Genomic DNA, 16,988 nt, shown 5'->3' with positions numbered 1-16,988 from the left:
TTTTTTTGTGGTCGTAAAGGCTTTCTTATTTAGCATGAGATTAGTTTGGGCAGTATGAAAGCATGACACAGACATTGAAAGAGTTTGACGCATGCCAGAAGCATGAGAATTGGCCATTGTGCAGAAAGTCAAGGTTGATTTTTTTTTCTCCTCTTGGTGAATTTTATTCTCCCCACCTAAAGCCACTTGGACCCTTTACATCGTCAGACCCCACAGCTTGAGCCCCAGTAAGCCTGTGCTTTAAAACAGTGGTGGCTCCGTACTTTGTAAGAGCTGATCAGAGACAAAGTCAGGTGGTCGCTGCCTGTGATGGAGTGGCCAGCACAATCTCACTAACTCTCAACCCTGTTGAGCTGTTGGGGGAGACAGCATGACCGTGCGATATGTGAGAAGTGTCCATGCCTATCAAACCAAGTCAGTTCGTGGTAAGCACTTTAGGTGAATACTACAGATTATCAAAGTTCTATCTGCTGACACGGGACTTAGTTTTGTAGAAAAAGCACATTTTTAAGGACAAATTTTTTATTTGATTTTGTTTTATATTATTCCAACCTTGTCACTGTGTTCAGTATAATTCTTTGTCACCTTGCGTAAAAGTTAGACTTTTCAAATAAAAACATTTTGAGTGACTTCAAACCTACATAAAGGAGTTTTTGTAATGTCCCAGACATACTGTGGTGACAGACTAAAAGTGGCTGTTATATGAGCTAGAGCACTTGCCGTGCTTTAATAAATTACCTTATGTCTGGTCAAAAAGTTCCCGTGGTGTTTTTAAAATGTAGAAAAGTAACAAAGCTATTGACAAAGTACGTAACAGAAATAGAGTCAGAATCTTTATTTTCATTGCACAAAAGGTACAGAGAAAATGAATGCAGCCCCATTCAGAGTGCATGAATAACATTGTGTGTGCTTTTATCGTCACTGATTGCACAGTTGTCCAGAAGTATAGAGTTGGAGGTAGATCTAGGCTGAATATACAGAAACTATATGTAAAAGTTAGACTGAATGGATGTGCATGTTACCTTTAGGCTTCTCCTGCCTGTCCATCCATTTTCTTCTACTTATTGAATCACAAGGGGTCACAAGGGGTGGCTATCCCAGCTGTCACAGGACACGAGGCAGGGTACTGCCTGGACAGGCCATCAATCAGGACTAACACATAGAGACAAACCACCACTCCCACTCAAAGTCACACCTATGGCCAGTTTCTGATCACCAACCCCAAGCATCTCTTTGGAATGTGGGAGGAAGATGGTTTACCAGGAAATACTCACATAAATACATTCAACCTAAACCTTCTTGCTGTGAAGTAACGGTGCTGACCAGCTCACCACTTGTGATTCCTGAAAGTTCAATATTATTTGCAAGTGTTTAGACAGTTCCTATCTCAGACACGGTTTCTCAAAGACTGAAAAGAGAAAGGCTTTCCCAGCTTGGACACAATGCTTGGTAGCTTTGTTCTTTTTCAACACTAGTGCTCTGGGCTCTCGTTTAACTTGTCACAATTTAATAGCGAACATAGCAAACACAGAAACCTGAACAAAGGACCTCACTTTGGTATGGAGCTGAGAAAACATGAAAACTGGTATTGCTAGTGAAGAAAATATTTAGCATTCCTTGCTTTACCTAAGATATTTTCTCCTGTTGTGACAACACAGCCCTCTTCTTCCTACCACCAGCCAAACACAGGGCCTGCATGTTGCACAATTAACTGCTATGAACGGTAATAGAAGTGAACTTCTTAGAAATGTTTAATTTTACTAGTTAATACTAAAATATTGAACTTTTAAATGTGTCACAAACTGTGGAAAAAAGCCCCCACTATATTGCTACATGTTTTACTACAGCATAATTCTCAATGTAAATATGTTTCCAGTTCAATTAGACCAGTAATAATTACTGTGAATGAGAGTGAAAAGTCCTTGGCCTGATTTTCAGCGTACATATAGAAAGGACAAAGAAGCAAAGACTTTGAATAAATCCATCTACAAGACAAAAATAAAAGGATGGTCCAAGTCTAAATGGGAAGAGCTCAACTGTGCTGATTCACTCTGCTGAGGATCTCCTACTTTTATTCCATCTGAACTGAACCCTATATGCAATCAGACAGCACAGTCTTCCAGCCACTGCGCAGCATGCTGTGCTAAGCAGTCAGTGCAAAAATGCTTCATGGATTTTGAACCTTCAGTGACATGAGCTACTGAAATAATCGGCAGATGGACAAAAGCTGGGGAAAAAACACCGCAAGACTGTGGAGGCAGTACTAATGAGGTCTTTTTAAAAATACTGCATTGCAATGCATTCGTTAGCTTACAGAAACTAGTGTGTAGCAGTAATGACCTCAATAGAGTGAGCAGTTTGCATGAAGAGGTTCGCAGTCTGTTCTGATAGCAGGTGGTGGGCAGTAGGCCAGAGATTGTGTATAGAGGTAACGTTAGAGGGTCAGCTCAGTCTGGTGACGGCTGTCGGGATGAAGCCGTTGAGGTGCTGAGTTGGCGTAGCTCTAATGAAATGTTACCTTCCCCCAAAGGAAAGCCTCTGAACAGGTGGTTGCCTGTTTGTCTGGGATCAGCGGCGATCCTCCTCATTGTGTGGCTCTGTCAAGGAGGGCAACTGGCAACCAATTATCTACTCAGCAATGCTGAGTGGGTAAGATTGGCTGCTACAGCTTGTTTCCAGTAGTGCCTGGAAAGTAGAATCCTTTCTATTCGGAGTGTTCTGGCTGAGAGCGGTTAAGTTGGACACAAAAAACACTGTCACACACAGAGCGACTCAATCACAGTACAGCAGCTAACGCAGAGGTGCTCTGTGCTGATGTTGGCTTTATTCTTTTTGTCCTGACAGATGTTTTCAAGTATATTTATCTCATATTTACAGGACAGTCACTTTACTGTATAAGCTGTGAGCTAATGACTCATTAGTTAATGAAAAAATATGTATTTATTCCGATTTTGAAAAGTAAAAACATTATTTTTTAGCACAAATATATGTATTGATACAATTTGCTGTATTTTAGCCATGCATTTCAGTTATTTATTTATTTATAGGCATACAGAACGATGCATAATGGTGTGTAACTGGCAGCACATTTGTAGTTCCTTCTCATTTCTCTCTTTGCTTTGCAATTAATGGAACCAAAGTCTGCTTGCTTACTACAGTCTATCGTGCTCGGTGTTCTTTTGCGTGAATGGAGACCAATTCAGGTTGAATATTGGCTTAAACTGTATTATTGCCTAAATAATGATCCTTAAATACTCGTCCTTGACGAGTCCAAACGTGTGTGTGTGTGTTTGTATGTGCAAGACGGTGCATGTGTGACTTTGTGATTGGATTCTGTGTGTTTCCGTGCATGTGAGCACGCGCCTCACCTCCAGCTTCTTTCAGCCAGCTGCTTCATGCCTCATTGGGGTTTGTATTGATTGTTCCAGTTTCTCTTTGTTTTCAGTCCTCTATTTTGGTCGTCTGATGCAGCTCTAAGAAACCCGCTGGCCTTTGCTAAAACTGCCCTAACAGCTACAGGAGCCTTTGGTAAAATTGCTTTAAATGGGTAGACAGACTGTGGTCAGAAAGCTCTGAATGGCGAGAGAGCCCTTTGGTAAAATGTCTCCAGAAGGTCAGAGAAGCTGCAATAAAATAGCCTCAATAGCTCCAAAGGTACACTGGGCGAGTTCACACACGTGCACGGTAGGCATTGCGCGGCAACTCACACACACGCATTTCCTTATCTTCCCGATCCTCTCTATTACACACACAAATGCAGGCATGCACCCACGCTCCAAACCAGCAGAGATGGAGCTTGTATGTGACCGGCGGTGCTGCGTCGCTGTTTGTCTGCAGCATTTCAGCTTGCAGCGGTTGTAGATGGTGGCTGCCAGAGGGAAATGTAACATGGCGGCAATCCCCTGCTCATTGAGTACTATGCTGCCCGCCGTAACATTACTCAGCTTTCAGTAAGAGACCAGATCAGTGAGACAGCTAGTGGGAGACAGATGGAGAGAGATGGGGGGACTCTGACAGAAAGAGAGAGGAGGCGTGATGGGAAATGAAAGAACAACAGAGAAATGCGTGAAGAAGAAAGCTGTGATCTGTTGGACTTGGTGTACTGTCGCAACCGTGACTAACTAGATAAGTGTGACAGCGAGTTTTACTGGTAAATAAACACCGGCGTGTACAGCAAATCTCATCATTCAAGACGCGTGAAGTGTGTCACCACCTCCGCTCTTCCTTTATCCTTCTTTCCGTCATTTCATCCCTTTATCCGAGCGAGACGTCCCATTCCAGATTAGCAAGGTCAAACCAATGATGAGTCCTGAGGTTTACACCGGTTAAGAAATTGCGGCAATGAGCCTTTGCTCATGCTCTCACACACACACACACACACACGAAAGATAGTCCGTCATGCATGCAAAAAGCACACAGTTAAACAGTCTTGACAGTGGCATTAGTAGCTTTCAAGGAGTTTGTGGAGGGGAGTAAGAAAAACACTTTAGCACCTCTCGTCTGTCAGAGTGAAGCGAGGGTCGACAGGCGAAAATGCGGCAGGGCACGCGGACCCCCGGGCTCTCAGTCTCTACTCTAACGTTGACTTAGACACAGATTTGTTTTATTGGCTCTGAAGTCCTTCTCCTTCACTCTCCTTCACACTTGTTTTTTCCCCATTTGTCTCTCCTCTTTTTTACCCCCCGCCTTTCTTTCTCCCATCCCTCAGAAGTTTTGGCTTAGCTAGAGGCTGACACAGCCATGCAGAACTTGGATGAGCAATTGCCTTTACTGTACATGCTAAACTACACACTAAATCGAATGACTGATGTGCTTGAAAGTGTTTGCTGCTGGGCAAAGCCGGCTGTAGTCTTTGGTTGTCAGACAGAATATAGTCGGCTGTTAGCCATGTCTACGAGCGAAAAAGGACTTGGCAATCAGGCCTGGATGTGTTTCCACTTGTGTGAGGGTATTGATAAATCATTTTTAACTGACTGCAGTGCTACCTTGGCTGTAATGCTTATCGATAAGGCAGTATATTCACAGTCAATCACCCCCATTGTGCCCCACAGCTCTGCCCGGGACTGATACAAATACTTGATAATGACATCTGGTTTACACATGCGTGCTCACACGCACATCTCCCACTTTCTCCCACCATAAGTGTGAAATCTAATCATCATCGGAGCACACAATCATTTTTTTTCTAATCTGGAGACACATACATGCCTGACAACAACAGCGAGTGCTGCATGCTAGCATTGTCGACCACCTGAAATGGTTTGTCTCCTATGTAATCTGTACATCTTTGTGTTTTAGCCGCTAATGTGAGAAAGCTTATGATGCTGCTGCTGCTATCTCAGCAAGCCTCACTTTGCTACTAAATTTCCACCAGCTTGAATTCTTCTCTGTTCTCTCATTTCTCTCCACGGTAGTTTGAGAAAACCTGAAAAAAAGTCACATCAAGTACCTCCTTCTTTTAATAGTGAACTGTCTGTTTCTCCCTCCCTCCACCCCGCGCTCTCCTCTTCAGCTTTCCTCATCCTCCGCACACATCTCGGCGGGGTAGCCGACAGCGAGGGTACAGCACAGAACCCCCCTCACAGCGGTACCGTCCTATTACCTCTGGCAGTCATCTCACTGTCACACTGATCAATGATTCATGTGTGCGCGGGCCTCAGCCTGTTAGCTCACTGCACTGCTGCTCATCGCTGCCACTGTGCTGCTGCTGCTGCCGCCACCGCTCCTTCACCAGTTATAATGACTGGACTAACTTAGAGTCCTCTCACTAACGTGTGACGGTTATGTGTGCCTTCGCCAAAGCACAAGAGAGATAGACGGACGCTGAGAGGGATGGATAGACGGGCAGGAGGAAAAGAGAGCGAGAGTGAAGGGTCAGGCTGAGCACATGCTGCTCGCATAACTGGCTGCACACGGTGTGGAAGTGTGAGTCTGTGAGAGCGTCTCTGTATTTTAAATGGAAAGAGGTGCCGGTGTCTCTCTAGATGAAATTCTTGCCACTCAGTAGCCATCTTTGAAATGTCTCCAGGCAGTTATGTGGACTAACAAGTTCAGATTCTTGTGGGTTTTTTCTATTATATAAATACTTTTACAACAGTGGATGAGTATGTTACACATGGCCAGAGTCTGAACTCATGAGGTCAGTATATCTGTACATGTAATCCTCATGCTCTGAAAGCACAGGCTTCTGATCTCTATTCAGTTCTTTCCAGCTCTTGGCTCTACATAGTTTAAACACCAGTGCATTTCCTTAACATGCTACAGACGCTGCTCTGCATATTAGCTCAGCAGCACTTCCCACCTTTGTTCTAGGCTTTTGTTTCTAAGAGGCAGGAATCAGAAGAAACTCAGTCAAAGGGAGAATCTCCTCAAAGGCAAAGGAGCTAAAACAGGCAGTGAATTAATGGATGGGACTGAGGCCTTGTTTAAAATAAATAATATACGGAGCTAAGCTAAGCTAATTAGCAGCTAGCTGTACCTGCATATTTACTGTACATGAAACATCAAGTGAAGGTTTAAATGTTATCTGAGACTACATGGTTGTGTGGGAAAAATTATTTTCTATAAAGTTATTTCTTCTTTTGACCTAATAAAGAAATGCGAACAATCAAAATATCAAGGTGTCACAAAGGGCCTATATAAAACACTCCGTTACTAGTTTATCCAACATTGTTTGAGGGGGTTGTAGTTGACTTCTTTTCTTATATTTCCTCAGGAGAATGCTTGTCCTTTTATCAACACAGATAAGAACTAACACCACAGTTCATTTGACAATATAATCCAGATTCTCCAAGGTCTCTGTGATTTTTTAGAGTGTAGGATAGCGTAACTCAGGACGACAGCACATCTCTATGACGACTGTGCCAGTCTCGTTTGTGTGTCCGAAAACGATCTTAATTTGTCTGTGACTCAGGGGTCTGTCAGAATAAAGGTTAAGGTCAAGAATAAACCTTCATGCTCATCTTTTTTCATGTCTCTGGCACTGAATAACCTGCAGCAAATGAAACCTAGTAACCTCTACATGCCTACAAGATAGACATATATTAAACTCCCATTCCTGTCATATTATGGGCTCTATGAGTGCTCAGTTTTAAATACCATGAATTCATTTGCTCAAGTGACAAACCAACAAATATGTCTTCACTGGTATTAATATTACTGTTAGGACATTAGATCCTCAAAAGTACAAGAGCATATGCTCAAACGCTCACTCTTCCATCATCTCCTCATCACACTCAGAGGTCCTTGTTCCCTTCTTGCTCCGGTGTGTGTTTGCCTGTGCGTGCATGCTGTGCAACTCTAGATGCTAAGTGTTCAAGCAAAAGGTCAACAGCCATAAAGCAAGAGAGTGAGAGAGACAGAGAATGGGGGGAGGGCTGATGAGGAGGAGCAGGAGAAGTGGGGTCTGAGGGTCTTTTGAGGAGAGATGGAGTGGTGACGAGGAGAAGGTAGGAGAGCCGGTGAGGACTGTCGCTGCAGAGTCATAACTGGAGTGGGTAATACTTGGCCAGCAGAGGTGTGGGGGACACCAGACAAACATGGAGAGCAAGAAAAGCAATTCAGATGAGAGGAAGCGGGGAGAGAATGGAGTCTGAGAGACTTAATGGTGGAAATGCCAAATGTATCAGTTTGGGAATAACTTGTCATCCCTCACTGAGCACTCTTACAGACTAATTTATGAAACTATGATAGGTTGTTCCACTCCACTGCCAAATATAATGCCGTACAAACCGTGACGAGGAATACAAACCTACATTTGTAGGTGCGGTACGATATTTTATGGTGTATCTTAAGAGAAAGATAATTGCAGTGGTCGAAAGGAAATTTCAGCGGCGTTCTCGCTAATTCTGTATGTGTCAAATAAGTGTGATTTTGACCACTGTCACTGTGTGTGTGTGCTTTTTTTCATGAGTTTCTTTCTACCTGCTTGCGTTCTCCTCCCACCTGTCTGCTAAGGATGCAGTACGGGCAGTACCAGACAACCGAAAGGATTTTGCTGGAAGCTAAATCCATGAAATTAAATGTACAAGGAAGATCATTTGGGTTACTGTTTGTCATCCCTTTTTTTCCAGCATCAAAATGAATCATCACAGGTACTTTCACAGCAAGGTGTTTATGCGAAAAATCCCCCACGTGGCCTTTTTTAAAAAAAGAAAAGACAACAAGAGATGTTTAAAAATGACTGACTCGTACTCACGCTGACGTGAGGAGCTTGTGCGTGTCCATGTCTGGTCTCGTCACAGACTGACAGTTCAATTAGTTTGAGCTAAATGATGCATGACGTCTCCCTCATGGCCCTGGTAATCGTCAGTGTTCTGCTTTGAAGAGCTCATATTGTGCATGAGTAGATAGCTAAACCAATAGTGGCTAGTGCTAGTCAAAAGTAGAATTGTATGATTTGCTGATCCCCGTAGATGCCAGAGTGAGGCATAGGACCCTGTTGGCTTCAACTCTCAGAGCTCATCATAGATTTGCTGGTATTTTTCAGAGAAAACAGTTTTATTTCCCTGCCTCTCACCCCTCTCCTCTGTGCTTCTGCAAAGGAAAGTAGCTGCAAATGGCTTTGAACTATTTGGAGTTTTAATTAGGTATTCTTCATCAGGAGGGGGTGGAGTGTGAGCGACCGTGGAGGCGTGTGCATGCATGCATGTATGCACAGATGAAAAAAGTGCGAGCCTGCGCCGTACCTGTGTGATTGTGTTGGTTGCGCCGTATAATTGTGGATTTGTTTTTCTAAGCAGCCATTTTACGCGAGCGTTATCAAGCTCGTGTCAAGTGCTTTTTCTGGGTGTCGGCAATCAGCAGACAGAGGACAGACAGTGAAGATGTTTGAAGTCCTTAGAAGTTCCCTACCTTGATCTGCATGCAGCAGCCATCCTCTGACTGCCACCAGCACATAGTAACTTTTTGATTTAAGTCTTTGCTTTTGTTTGATGTTCCAAATGTGTCAGAGGGGAGAGAAAAAACTGCAATGATTTATTTCATTTGCTTTGTTCTTCCTATCAGCAAAGGCACATTACCTTTTTAGATTCTTTTAAAGAAATAAAATAAAACTAAATTAAAGCACTGCTCAAGTATAAGGCTGAATGAATGGAACCTCGTGATTGGTCAGAACACAGCTGAATGTTTTACTCAACACTTTACTGACAACACTCGCAAAATACTAATTCATTTCCTTAATGGGCGTGTGTTAGTTGTTTTTATTTAACAGCATGTTGGTTTCCCGTCCTAGTAAACAATTTTATGAGTGGGAGGGGGGAATCCGGTATCCTCTCTCATACCCTTTGTTGTTTAAAAGGCCCATATGGATTGTGAATCGGCAGCAGCTTTCAAAGCATCATTAGTCATGCATAAAAGCCTGTGTTAGCGCTTTAATACTAGCCCTGGGCTCAGACTCACAAGATCTGCCTTAATTGCCCACCACTGCCACGTTCTGTGTTGGTGTGCACATGTGCCATGTGCGCAGGCATGCACGCGTGTGTGCGTGACAGTTTGTCTTCTCTGCGTGTTTTCTAATTGTCCTTTGCTTTGCCGGACACTAATAAGCACATAAAGAGAGTGAGTGCTCTAAGATGGGCATTAAAAGAAGATTCAGACACACCCCTCTTGCATGTTTTGAATAATGATCTCCTCTGTCTGTTTTCTTTTCTTTACCCTTGGCTGCCAATCTGTGTGTGTGTAGCGGTCCACCTGTTAGGTTTGACCTGGCATCTGCGTCACGGTGAGAGCCAGCTGTATGAGAATGGCCTGAGCTCAGCAGACCATCAACAAGAGGACCGCAGCAAAACCAGACCGACGAGCTCCGTCCACCTGCTGGACACGCTCAACCCTGAAAACACACACAGTGGTGACAGAGGTGAGCTGACACGCACACAGTGTACACTGTAATAACAGATGTTCTGCACTCAGCCACTGACAGGATTTGCCCGTCAGTAACAACAAAACAAATGTAATACAGCAGCTAGAAAAATTTGTATTAAATGTATTGACTAAAAACATAAGTGATGACTTCGAGTGCTTCACTTCATTTTTCTTTATCTGTGCCTGGCTGTTTTCTTTTTCTTTCTATCGACATGTTTGCAAGCAAAAAAGGCAAGGAAAGCATTTTTGACTATTTCATTAAGCATGCCCAATATGGGCGTATTTTGACAAATCTGAATTATTTTCAGGGCCTTCATATTTCAGGTTTCCATGGAAAACCACCCCTTCAGACTTGCTTTGGACTTACCTTCATGTCAGTCTTTAACCAGACTTATGCGATGTTAGTCAGCTGGGACTTTTCATTTTAACAATGTTTTTAAAAACTGTCTGCGGTGTAGCTTCGAAGTTCTGCAGACTTTTGCAGAGAGCTCCTCATCTTTGCTTTAGGTTGTCAGCTCAAGGCTACAAGCCTTTACAGGTGCAACACACCCGACTCATCAAATGGATTATGAGTAATGTACGTGCCACATTTTGAGACAGGAGAGGAATGTGTTAAAAATGGACATGAAGTTGTCTTTGGATAACTGTTGAATCTTTGCCTAAATCCTGGAGAGCGCTCTTGACAGGCTGCAGAGACATAAATGAGTTTTTCTTCTTCATGCAGACTTCTTCATGCTGTTTGCCATTTTCTACTTTTTGCTGGGTGCACCTGGTTTTCTGGAAGGAGGCCAGCTGTTGGTTTTGATGGTACCTGTGATAGCGCTCTGATAGATTTGTGCTTTTGTGTGAGTCCTGGTATTATCTCCTTCATTTGCATGGCTCCACTCTACTCCTCATATTATCACCTCTGCATAAATGGCAACTTTCAGTCAACTGTCGGCCACATGGCGGCTCTTTTAGGCATGAATTATTGATTAAAAAAATGAGACACATCTGCCCACTTAGTGTCCCAGTTACTTTTGGACCACGGCAAATTGTGCACCATAGCTTAAGAGGATTCTAGTTGTTTCTCTTTAATGATGCTGTGAACCACAGCTGAGACTTCAATTTAGGATCCATTAACTTCTTCAAACTAAACATACGGAACAATGACATGTAATGTTTTAATCACATTTTTACAAACACCATACACATAAGCGAAAGATTAAGCCTGTCGTGTTGTGTTGCTGCAGAGGCTAAAACGAGTACAAAGAGTTGCTGAAGAGCGAAAACTGAAGATGCACCAAACATATGCGCTTATATTCAAATCTTCAGGTGCAGGTCTAAAAATTTCAATCAGCTTCTAGTGCATTAAGTCCCTGGCTTCGTAAATAACACTCTTCCCACAACTAATGATCCAATACAATAGAGAGACATTAGTCCAGAGATAAGCCCCGCTCTGATTACTCATTTTTTAGAAAGGCTAGGAAACTGGTTAATCGCGTTTTCTTTTTCCTGCTACGTGACTGGAATTGCTTTTCTCCACTCTGCCTTCTTCCAACTAGCCAGAGGAATTACTAACACCAGTTTAACCCCACGATATGGGACATTAATTGTGAGCGTCTCAGGTCATGAAGTCAGACTGGACAGAGCAACCTTCATGGTTGGTGTGATTCTGATGGATATTACATGGGAGGCTGTCGGAGCCCACGTTCAGCACTTACACAGAGAACGCGCGAGGCAAAACTGCAACTCGCTGCAATTTAGGCAACCTGGGACATCCCTGAAGCAACGATTCTTGATGAATCCTCACATTCGGAGGATTAACGCTCTCATCAGTATCTAAATCCTCCAGTAGAGCACGCAGGGGTCGTGGAATTCACTTCTGAGTGTTGCGTCACAACAATCTATTGTTTCAGCTCTTATTGCTTTATATGCGCTGTGAAAGCTGGGAAATCAAAATGGGCAAAGCTAAGCTGTTGATGCAGGGGGCTCAGATTAATAAAATTGGCACGGTGGAGGTGGTCCCCAGGCAGAGGAGGGCCAGGGAGATTAGAGATTAGGCTGTAATCCAGTGTGGCAGATTATCACGCTCATCCTGCTGCACCCATCACCTCTCACACCAAGAGACCACACAATCCCCTAGATTACACCGCAAACGATGGCGAGGGAAGGAATAGAAAGGATAGAGAGAGATAAGGGGGCAAGGGACGGATACACGACGAAGCTAAAAAAGAATTGCTGTCATTAAAGTAGCAAATTCCTTAAAGGTCTTAGAAGAAGCTTTCACGACTTGTCTGCAAACCACCCCAAAAAAATAAACCCAAAGAACAACAAGATGCAAAATGTTCAGTTTTTTTAATTCGGAATAAATTATCTTAGCCTAACGCACTGCTATAAACACAAGGAACACAAGTAACAGTGGGAGCATGAAGATAGCTGAGGCGGCTGATTGGAGGATAGTCATCAGTTTCTGCTTGTTTTGATATAAACTGATGACACAGTAGGGAGAGATGAAACGAGCTTGGCGGAATGATTGGAACGTAGTAATCTTCTTGTATTCTCGTTCATGTATTTTTAGTGTTGTTGTTTTTCTGTCAACTTCAATGCCATAAAGATGATTTGTTGGCTCCACTCCGAAATCAGAATCCGGAGCCGCAAGACTTCTAATCCACCTCATGAGGCGGCTCGCGCCACTGTGCTTGATGCTAATTGACATGTTGTGTCATGCGCGTATGGCTAGCGTCTCGTCAAGCCGCGCGTGCTGTTTTATATTCTTCACGCTATCTCTCCTGCAGTTTCCAGAGATCACCAGCAGCCCCTCTAAGCCGACCACACATAAAAGCTTCTCTAATTAGTATTACAGTAATTGCCACTCGCCCCATGATAACCAACCTCGCGCTGATGTGCATGCATGAATGTGTGCTCACAAACACACCGCCTTTCCCTTATCTCTTCTCTGTTTTTATATCAAACAAGCGAGGGTAAGGGCATCTAGAGATGGCCATCTCTCACACACACGCACACATTAATGGAAACTCTTCTGGCGTACGTGAAAGCGGATGTGCCCAGAACAGATTTTTTTTGTCGGTGGAATCCCTTCCTTAATGAAGTACATCAGAGTTTGCGAGTAATATTTCACTCAATGTGCAACGTCGGATGTATTAACGATATGAAATGATACAAAGTGACATACAGTAGAGCGGCGCGTTGCCTCATTATAATGTGGAGATGATGAAATGTGGAGCTTGTGGAATGCCATCTGAGCCTATGTGATGATTGTATAAACTCCTGAGTTAGTGCCGAATTGTTTTCACTCTATCTGATGGTGTGGTTGGAAAATGGTGTGTAGATGGATGAAATGTGACAGAGACAGAGAGAAGGGCTCTTAAAGAGCACATCAATATTCTAGACTGCGTGCAGAGAGAGTGGAGGGGAGTGAGGCCGAGCAGTCCGCATGTGTGCACAAGAGTAAGAAAGTGTGTTGATGTTGCGCGCGGGTGCGAGCCGAGCGAATGTGTGTGGCGCAGAGGTGAGCGCGTGCGCGTGTGTGCAAATGCTGATGGACTGGTCCCTGTTACACTGGTCTCATTGATTTTCTCACGCTGGGATACAGTCTCAGGATGTAACACACACGCACACGCCCGCGTTCGCACAGACACACACGCAGAGAGAGTATGGATCACTTAGTGAACCCCCTGCTTGAGCGCCTCAAGTTGAGAAAGCCTAACAGCAGCAGCATGTCTGTCTGTTACGCGGCCGGCATTCAAAACATCTCATCCAGAAATATCGGAGGAAATGAAACATAATATCAAGCTAAAGCCAGTGTTTACAGTGTACATGTCACGTTTTGTCAAGAGCAGGAACTTTTGACATTTGAGTAGTATGTGCCACAGGCTCTGACATCAATTGTTAAATAAACAGTAAAATAAACTCAAAGTTGACTCTGTTAATCTTTTGCTAAACAGACTAGAGCTGGTCAAAAGGTGGTCAAACAAGAACTTTACTCAACTGTTTCCATTTGATACTGGTGCACTGTACAAAAGTATTGAGCCACCCGTCAAGTCATTATATTTTGATTTTTGAATTTTTATTTGCTATTGCTCAAGGGGTCAAGAGGAATCGTTATCTACACTTTCTGAAGGTCTTTTTCTTTGGACATTGGCTGCTTTTTTACTTATTTTCAGTTCAGTTTTGTTTGTTAAGCTACTTTGTTACTGGCAGCCTGTTGCAAAAACAACACGTTTCTTTATTTTTCTGTGAAAACCGACAGAATAAAAAAGTTTGGCATGCAATAGTGTGCAGTGTGCCCTTAAAAATGAGGAAACTTGGCAAGTGGAGCACAAAAGAGCAAAAGAAATGATAGTCTAAAAAAACATCTATAGCAGATGAACGGTATGTGAAATCGATGTGCTTAAGAAATAGAAAAAATCCAGCAAAGACTTAATAGAGGACCTGAGAGATCTGGCACTTCAGTTAATACTACTGTTCACTAAAGCCTCATCAGAAATGGTCTCAGTAGAAGGGTGGCTGTCAAGAAGCCTTTCTTAAGGATGAGAAACAGGGAGAGAAGGCTGAGGTTTGCCGAATTACACAGGAACTGGACTGAATCAGTGCCAACAGGTCTGATGGAGTCATGAATCCAGAGTAGTAGATGTGGTTTAAATCATCATCAGTATGGAGGAGGTCAAGTGTCATGTGGTGGAGGCTCTGTCATGGTTTTGGTTTGGCCAGTGGTGTTGGGGATATTTAAAAATTGATGGAATTATGAATGTGGAAAAGTACTGTCACCATGATACAGCATGCGGTACATGTGGAAAGTTTTATTTTTTAGTATGACCCCAAAAACCTGGATAGAAAAACACAATCATTCATGGATTGGCCTCCTCAGAGCTCAGACTTAAACATTATTGAAGCAGTGTGGGATCATCTTTATCAGAACAAGTCAACTAAGAACAAAACGCAGCCAACATCCAAAGAAGAGCTTTGAATGTCCTTCAAAAAGTCTGGAGAACTACTCCTTAAGACTGTTAAAGAAATTACAAGAAAGCTGCCTAAGAGAGTTCAGGCCGTTTATTATAAATTAAGCAATCTCTGTATGTATGCACCTATTTCCACTGTCCTAGCAAAATATAAAGAAATTAGGGGTGGCTTGAGACTTTCGCACAGTCGTGTTAATGCAGTTATTAATGCCTTTAATTAGCAGCTTCCTTACAGATTAAAATTACATTACATGCCACATGCCACAGTGAATTGTTAAACCAACCAACAATATCATATTCCTGACTCAGAATGTGCCTTTGGGGAACGGCTCCTCACACAAACATGATGAGTCTGCTTTCGCTGAAGTGAATGAGTCTTGTATCTTAGTTGACAGAAACATGAGTATTTTCCTGTTGTTTCTGACCACATTTTGATTATGCTTGTCAGTTAAATCCTTAACAACAAAACTGGTTTAAAAATAGATCATTTGAGCACAGCGCTGGAGTTTTGTTTCTTTTTTTCCTTTTGTTGGAACAAACCTTCGTGTTCCTCTGCGCAGGAAAAACTGGGAAGATGCAATTTAACAAAAGCAGTTAAAGTAGCCTTGCCTTGATTTGTTCCTACATTCAAACACTATTTACATATGCATCAGCCTTAACAATCTAATAGCATAGCATGACATAAGCACATTTGTTAAGCAAATATATATTTTTATTAAGCAGGTAAAAATATCTCTTCACATGTCTTTATTAATACTTTTTAAAATTCTGGAAAACATATTAGATACAAATATTTCATACAAATGACAAAGTGATGTACCAAAGTGTTAAAAACACTACAGCCTGTTTTGTTACACAAAGTTGCATCGACCTTGTGTTCTACTTTTTTGGACATAAATATCCAAGAGGGGTAATTTAAGATACTTACAAGTAATTTTCAAACCCCATCACAGTAGTTAAGCCTCTAGGCCTGCACCCAGACTACACAGGTAAAGCTTTGGTAAAAGCTTGAAGAAAAATAATCTGCAGGTACTTTATCCATGTTTCAATTGACACAACACATATTACATGTGTAACAATGCATGTGTCGTGCAGTGAATGCATTTGCTAAGGGGCAGATGTGTCTGTCACACACGTAACCTGGGGTCTGATGGTAGAAGGTGAGGAAGAGAGAGTAATGGAAGGGCCTAAGGCCAAGAGCATTATCTTCTCCTGACTCTGACTGACACTCATTAGGCTGCACAGTGGAGAGAGGCGGCTGAAAGCTTATTAAGCCACCTGCTCGAAAGGCCCTTAATTGAATCCAAGTAATTATAGAGACCTTGCCCATTGTGATATTTTTATTCATCCTGCGGCAAACTCAATCTCTGTTGCATTTGGAACGCTATTAATGTTGTCTGCACCAATATGTGTGAGATTCAGACACAGACCTGCGCGTCAGTATTGACGTGCGCACACACACACACAGTTCCAGTCCCCTCAGACGTGTCCTGTCACCAAGACCCTGGCTGCACTTTTTAGTCTGTTCTCTGCTTCATTAGAATCTGAGGGATAATAAAATTAATTGCAAAGACAGTTTAGTTCCTTTGAAAATAGATTACAGGTGTAATTGTTTTACCTGAATAACCCGTAGGCAAGAGAAATTAATTAGACCTTGTGTCCCAAGTCCTAATGTAGTTCCGTTCCTTCATTGGCCTGGTGCACCCACACACCCACACACACTCAGAGACACACAGCACATTCAGATGGATGGGCAGGCAAACTCACACTAACTTTGGAAGCACGTGCTGTGCAAAGAGGAGGGTGAAGGAGGACAATGTGGAGGTGTTAGCGAGTCATTAGAAATGGGAGAGGTTAAGAGTTCAATTGTAAAGCCGTCCTGATCCAGATGTCCTGCGGCCTGGGAACATTTTCAAGGGCTAATTTAGCAGAAAATATTGCAGTGTGTACATGTGTTTGCATATTGCGTGCGACTAGTGTCAGTGGGGGCATTAGGAGCGCTATGTGTACAACCAGTATAATTGGCTGAGGCAGCATCATCATTATTATAATGTTCCCTATGTTGGTTATATCAGACTGACCCACTACCAATTCATCATTCCCATCAAGGCCATGTTGATGGCAGACATGAATGAGCAATGCAACGCTTTTATCTGCCCTTTAAAC

General features: G+C 42.8%; 1 protein-coding gene across 1 annotated transcript in view; it reads left to right on the top strand.

Moving 5' to 3' along the window:
• Window positions 1-16,988, top strand: part of tenm1 (teneurin transmembrane protein 1) — a 202,581-nt gene that overhangs the window by 75,598 nt on the left and 109,995 nt on the right. Inside the window, exon 6 of the mRNA XM_039615819.1 lies at window positions 9,683-9,856. Within this exon, the coding sequence (XP_039471753.1) occupies window positions 9,683-9,856 (174 nt within the window). The remainder of the gene's footprint in view (window positions 1-9,682; window positions 9,857-16,988) is intronic.

Source organism: Oreochromis aureus, linkage group 2, assembly GCF_013358895.1.
Source record: "Oreochromis aureus strain Israel breed Guangdong linkage group 2, ZZ_aureus, whole genome shotgun sequence".
Taxonomy (NCBI): Eukaryota; Metazoa; Chordata; class Actinopteri; order Cichliformes; family Cichlidae; genus Oreochromis; species Oreochromis aureus.
This window is presented reverse-complemented; position numbering and strand designations above follow the sequence as displayed.